The 6,668-nt window shown below is 48.0% G+C and overlaps 2 protein-coding genes across 4 annotated transcripts in view; both read left to right on the top strand.

Moving 5' to 3' along the window:
• Positions 1–851: 851 nt before the first annotated feature.
• Positions 852–2,060, top strand: LOC142989472 (C2 calcium-dependent domain-containing protein 4C). The gene has a single exon (XM_076138997.1). The coding sequence runs from the start codon at positions 852–854 to the stop codon at positions 2,058–2,060; it is 1,209 nt and encodes a 402-aa protein (XP_075995112.1).
• Positions 2,061–3,683: 1,623 nt separating this feature from the next.
• The window catches only part of vps13a (vacuolar protein sorting 13 homolog A), a 27,403-nt gene continuing 24,418 nt past the window's right edge, over positions 3,684–6,668 (top strand). For all 3 annotated transcript variants that reach the window (XM_076138994.1, XM_076138995.1, XM_076138996.1), the window contains exons 1-6: positions 3,684–3,901; positions 4,662–4,705; positions 4,817–4,859; positions 4,975–5,070; positions 5,592–5,693; positions 6,455–6,564. In XM_076138994.1, coding sequence (XP_075995109.1) covers positions 3,802–3,901; positions 4,662–4,705; positions 4,817–4,859; positions 4,975–5,070; positions 5,592–5,693; positions 6,455–6,564 — 495 coding nt within the window. In that variant the 5' untranslated portion in view covers positions 3,684–3,801. The remainder of the gene's footprint in view (positions 3,902–4,661; positions 4,706–4,816; positions 4,860–4,974; positions 5,071–5,591; positions 5,694–6,454; positions 6,565–6,668) is intronic.

Genomic DNA, 6,668 nt, shown 5'->3' on the forward strand with positions numbered 1-6,668 from the left:
GAGGAGGAGGAGGAGGAGGAGGAGGAGGAGGTAATCATGTCTCCTTATTTAAGTCTAAGTTCTGTATTCCCATTAAGAAAGTTTAATTACATCTCCTGAACCTCGTCTGCATGAAATCCAGGCTAGAAGAGTCTTTACATGATAAAAGTCTGCCATATGCAAAAGAAAGCAGAGTGTATGGACTTCATCTCTTAAAAGAGAAGTGTTTGGTTTGATGTCAGTCAGTCACATGAGGTGAGTGACGCTGTTTCTGCTCTGGACCACCTGGCAGGCAAAGGTCAGTGTGTGCGTGTGTGTGTGTGTGTGTGTGTGTGTGTGTGTGTGTGTGTGTGTGTGGGGGCCTGGGGGTCTTCTGTCTTTGAACCAGAGGTCGCCCGCCTGGAAGCGACGTATGCTGGTCACGCCTACAGAAACAACAACAACACACACTTTAATGTTTGATCATACATCATACATCATACCTGCATGTTATTCCTCTGAGCAGTGACATTAGGGAGCTTTAGACATAAATGGTGTTCATCAATCACCTGTGTATGTTTACAAGGAACACGGGAGTGAATGGACGACAGCGTGTTAGAGGAGTGCTTCTGTGTGTGTGTGTGTGTGTGTGTGTGTGTGTGTGTGAGGGGGCAGTTGACCTGTGATGTGCAGCCTGACATTTCCTTTTAAAGCCCACCCTGACACATCCACACACAGAGCTTCAGCACATCAGGCAGGTGAGACCTAAATCCACTTTCACCATTCTTAGAAATACTAGAATGAATAAGTGTTGTGTTTGTTTGATTCACATTTCACATTTGGTTGCTTTGATTATCCAGAATACTCTTCCACATTCCCTTTGCCACAGAACAATGTGGTTCCTTGGGAAGATCTGGGAGAGCATGGAGAGCATTCCTTCAGAGCTGAAGCGTTACGTGGGGAAGAGTGAGGAGGATCTCTGTCTCTCTCCCAAGACGGCTCACTGTCTGCACAACAACATCCTCACCCCGGACAACATCCCGGAGTTCTGTTTACCCCCACGTCTCTGCAAGAGAAGTCCTCTGCTATCAGCTGGGACAAACCCACCTGATCCACACAGGCAGAAGGAGATGCATCAGATACGTAGAAGCCCGACGCCTTCAGACGACTCAACCATCAAAACAACACGCGTGAAGAAGAAGGAGGAGGGTTCAGAAAGATCAGGACAGACCAAACATCTGTCTCTCTCTGCAGAGTGTTATGGTCTGGCAGGGATGTATGAGAGCCCCAACACTCGACGGAAGGAGTCTCTGCTCCTCTCAAAGCGCCCTGCCTACATCTTGGACAGGAGGAGTCCCACTGCAGCCTCGCCCAGACTGGCAGATAAGACATCTCTGCCAAAGACAACCTCAACTCTATTTGGATTCCTCCCTACGTTTTCATGCCAGAGCCTTTCAGAAAGCGTTTCACTTTCCTCCAGCTCTTCCCTTCTTTCTCCCACCTCAGACAGCCGCCGTCTCACAGGGGCAACATCCTGTCCATCTCTGATCATCAGCAGAGAGGAGGGAGGGATGTGGACCAGGGGAGATTCCCTTTCCACCATCTCTTCCAGCAGCTCCCCCGGCTCAGAGGGAAGCTCCACCATCCCGGCCCCAGCCTCCCTCTTTCCTCTGGATGTTCTGCAGTGCCGGGAGCGTTTTCAGCGTGAGCACGTCCTCCCGTTAACGGGTCGCGGTAGAGTCAGGCTCTCCGCTGAGCAGAACACATCTGCCATGATCCCATCACAGTTCACCGTCAGAATCCGCGTGGTATCTGTGGAAGACCTGCGAGACGACGCTGACCCCCGACCTCTGAACTGTGCTGTGAGTCTGTGCCTGACCCCGGGGAAGCAGCAGAGACAGGAGAGCGCCACCATCAGGAACTGCCGTCAGCCTGTGTTTAATGAAGACTTCTTCTTCCCAGGGCTCATTCAGGAGGACGTGATGCAGCTGGAGCTCAGGATCAAAGTCCTGGATAAACCTGCACCCGGAACACTGAGGAGGAGGAGGAGGAGGACGGTGATGGGCGTCGCCTCCAAACCTCTGGCTCAGCTGCTTCTGTAAGAGATAGAAGAAGTGAAGAATACGCCCTCATCTTCACTCTCAGTCTTTAAAGGTGAAAAGTTAATAGTGATCTGTGCTGATATCAGCAGCACAGATCACTAAAGCAGACACACACACACACACACACACACACACACACACACACACACACACACACACATTCTGTACCTGCTGAGTGAGAACATCTATACAGAATTTTACTGTGTACAATGTCAATAACTGTAGATATTCTGTTCTGTTTCATCTGTAAACATCTGAGCTGCAGTTTGAGTGACAGCAGGTCCATCTTAGTTTTATTCAACCACTTCTTAATGAAATCCCCTGATATAATACCTGTGAGCTCTGGACCATATGTGTGAGTGCTGCATGTCTTTATCTTTGCAGCGTCAGTGAAGTAAACATCTATTTTGATAGTTTTTGCTTTTGCTTCTGGCTGATTTGCTGTTTGTTTTCAACGTTAAAGGCACAAACAATTCTTATATACAGAAACGTTCATTGGTGTGAAAAATGACTTAACTGAAGTAATGATCAACACTTGAAACTTGCTTTGGGATCCTTGTCACGATTAATAACATTATATCTTATATGGAGCCATTCCTCTTTACTCACTGTAATGCTGCTGTAATATTGATTTCAAATTGTAAACCTGCCCAGCCTGATGAATGTAAACTTCTTGGACGGTGTGTGTGATCTTTCATTTGTCACCATGCAGATTTCCAAGTATCTTTCTTGTGACCTGAAGTTCTTGTTTCTACCTATGTTGAACGCACTTATTGGAAGTCGCTTTGGATAAAAGCGTCTGCTAAATGACCCTGATGTAATGTAATGTAATGTAATGTAATGTAATCTAAATTGTGGTATAAAAAATATCAATCAAGGATTCCCTGATAACTCCTTTATATTCTACAGGACTGAAAGTAAGGAAACCCATTCTGATAGTCTGCAGCTGTTCTCTGGTTGGTCTCCAGCTCCTGGTGCAGTGAAGGGAGGAGACGTCTGCTCCCCTCACTGAGTGACAGTCACACTGAGCCTCCATCTTTTTCAGCTCCATGTAACTAAAGAAATGGTTTCTAAAGTTTGGTGTGTAAGACTTTGGCCTGCCTGCACAGCGTTCATCCTACAGTACAGGTATGTGATCAGTGTGTGACTGTGGGCAGGCAGGAGATCACATCACTCAGGCTCATGTGGCTGAGTGGGATCACGTGACATGCGTGTGACATTCCGGTGTCTGTAAATGGTTTGGTCAAGTAGTGTCAAACAATTTGCCATAAAAGCAGCTGTGTGTTCTGTATATATGTGTGTGTGTGTGTGTGTGTCTGTAGCAAGTGGCTGCTTCCTGCTTGACCATAGTCACTTCCTCCCACGTGAGTCACGGTGGTAAATGATGAAACTTTGTGGCTCAGATGTAATTTCCCATATGGGGTTACACCAGCAGGTGGCGCTTGATTAATTCATATTAGATCATGATGAGGATTTAAGCACATATATCAGAGACAATATTTGAAAAATGTCTTATTATGTTGTTCCATCACTAAGTGAAGCCTGATCCCGTCCAGGCTCCGCCCACCGCGGGTATGACAGGCAGGTCCCGTCCAGACCCCGCCCCCTGTGTATGACAGACAGCTCACGTCACTCGGCTCCGCTCCTCAGCATGTAAACACGGTGACGATATGTTTGGCGTAAGAAAGCTAAGATAGCTTAGCGTTAAATACGAGCGCGCTGCCGAGCCCGACCAGCCGCCATGGTGTTCGAGAGCCTGGTGGTGGACGTGCTGAACCGGTTCCTGGGGGACTACGTGGTGAACCTCGACAGCTCGCAGCTCAAGCTCGGGATATGGGGAGGTACTGTCAGCTAGCCTGCTAATGCTAAGTGACGTTAGCCTCCATGCTTACAGGAGAGGGCGCCTCAGCTGTCAGTGTCACTTTGTCTGTCCGTCTGTCTGTCTGTCTCTCTAAACCCACCGACCAACTTCTGTGTGTGTGCATATCAGACATGTTTGAGGAGGTAACCAGCTCCAAAGTCATCCATTGTTAGCTGCCTCGTTAGTTAGAGTGCAGTTTGTGCAGACAGGTCGCACCCTTTACACCGCACAGTTAGCTCATGCTACAGCGCCTCACCCAGCTCAGGTCCCAGTCTGGAGCTGAGACAGGGGGGTCCGGTACAGCTCGGGGCCGGACAGGGGGGCTGACAGGAGGGGGGACCATGGACTAACTTCAGGACTGTAATGCTGTCAGCACAGTCATGATGAGCCACATTCCTTGCTCACCTGTGTGAACGCCTGCCTGTCCTGACCTGTGTGGCTTCTCTGCTTGACTCTTTAACTTGTTACGGCGGAGGCTTCAGTCTCAAATCCAATCCTCCATCACACTCCTCTTCGTCTCCTGGGGCCAGTTAGATTGATGGGGTATCATCAAAGCTTTAAATAATTGATTTGTCCCGCAGCCTTGACTGTTTAAGTGAGCCAACAGATGAAGAAGGCCCTAAGTCTCCACTTTAGATCTGATTGGTATCTATGAACCTTTACATTATGGGTGTTAGGCTGTGGTTGAATGATCTTATCTTGATAGCAGCCAGTAACCAAGCTTATCCCTTCAATCACAGGTGATGCTGTTCTTAGAAATCTTGAAATAAAGGAAAATGCCTTGGTAAGTTGTCAATCAAACCCTTAAGCACATTAACAGTCTGCTGTCTGCTGTCGTGTCGTTCTGTCCTCTGCTCTGGCTTTATGATCAATCATGTGTTTGTTCTTCCTGCAGAGTCAGCTGGACATCCCCTTTAAAGTGAAAGCAGGACACATAGGTGAGTTTATAGTTTCAGAGCTCTGATGCCTTTATTGACCTTTACACCACAGCCTTACCCTTCGTGTGTGTGTGTGTGTGTGTGTGTGTGTGTGTGTGTGTGTGTGTGTGAACAGGACGTCTGGAGCTGAAGATCCCATGGAAGAACCTCTACACTCAGTCAGTGGAGGCAACGCTGGACGGCGTCTATCTGCTCATCGTCCCCACAGCGAGTAAGACAGCAGCCTCTATAGGCTCAGAGGTTCAGAGGGGATGGGATGCAGTCATGTCAGTCAACCATCATGACCTCAGTATAGATCAGTCTAAAGAAGTGAACACCATGAATCCTGTGTCAGTAATGTGTCTCCACCTCAGCAGACACACACAAACACACGCACAAGCACACGCACACGCACACACACACACGCGCACACACACACACACACACACACACACACACACACACAGTAACTTTGTGTGATGACAGCTGAGCTCTAACTTATTCATGAAGTCAAAGTGCCCATCAGACTGACAGGAAGCTGTTTCCCTCCTATACGTCTTCTTATTGTTGTTGTTATTATGTTGAAGTCTCTCTGCTGCTGCTGCTCACGTGTGTGTGTGTGTGTGTGTGTGTGTGTGTGTGTGTGTGTGTGTGTGTGTGTGTGTGTGTGTGTGTGTGTGTGTGTGTGTGTGTGTGTGTGTGTGTGTGTGTGTGTGTGTGTGTGTGTGTGTGTGTGTGTGTGTGTGTGTTCAGGTATAAAGTACGACGCAGAGAAGGAGGAGAAGCAGCTGCAGGAGGCTCGACAGAGGGAACTGCAGAGGATAGAGGAGACCAAGCAGAAGGCTGCTGAACAAGGTCAGAGGTCAACGGTGACACCGAGTAGGCACTGGGGTTATACATGCCTGTGTGTGCGTGTGTGTGCGTGCGTGTGCATACTTCTGTGTGTTTGTAACAGAATGGAGCCCTGCATGTTTCTGAGACATTCTTGGCTCGGTTGTAAAAGCAGAGAGTTTGTGGCGATGCAGCAACATAGCACAGATTTAAAGCTTCTGCTATGTGAGTTCCTGTGTTGTTGTTTTTGTGTAGGCAAGCCCACAACTTTCACACTTTATATTCCTCCATGGTTTGTCACTGCTGAGTCTAAACACTGATCTAACTTGTTTTGACTGAGCCCTCTGCCCACACATCCCTCTATCAAACACCTCACCTCACCTCCCCCACAACTAGGGCTGCAAACCTGTCTGTCTGTCTGTCTGTCTGTCTGTCTATCTGTCTGTCAGTCACACATGGAGCTGTAGTGTGCAGCTCCCAGGTGTGAGTGTGTGCTGTGTGTGCTTTATAAGAGTCTGTTCAGGCAGAGTGAATGTGAGTCACATGAGTAATAGATCAACTGTCGTCAAACAAACCACACTGCATCCATTTAATAACAAAGTGCTGCTCAGGCTCAGCCTCAGCCTCAAAACAAGCAGAGACGGTACAGATCAGCAGCCAGCCTCAGTGTTGAGCTGTGTGTTCATGTTCAATATACAAATAAAGCCTTGCATGTGTTTTTGGCACAAATCAATGTTTACTATCTTCTGTGGTTGATTATATTTGTGTGTGTGTGTGTGTGACAGAGAACCCTGAGCTGGAGAAACAGGACACCTTTGTAGAGAAGCTGGTCACTCAGGTCATCAAAAACCTGCAGGTCAAAATCTCTAACATCCACGTCCGCTATGAAGACGATGTGAGTGTTCAAGCAGCAGCAGCAGCATGTGTGTGTGTGTGTAGTGTGTGTGCAGCTATACACATAGGGTCAAACACTGTTATGCACACAGGAACAACATGGAT

Source organism: Genypterus blacodes, unplaced genomic scaffold (genome assembly GCF_046128005.1).
Source record: "Genypterus blacodes isolate CSIRO-AG114 ecotype Tasmania unplaced genomic scaffold, CSIRO-AGI_Gbla_v1 ptg000428l_1, whole genome shotgun sequence".
Lineage (NCBI taxonomy): Eukaryota > Metazoa > Chordata > Actinopteri > Ophidiiformes > Ophidiidae > Genypterus > Genypterus blacodes.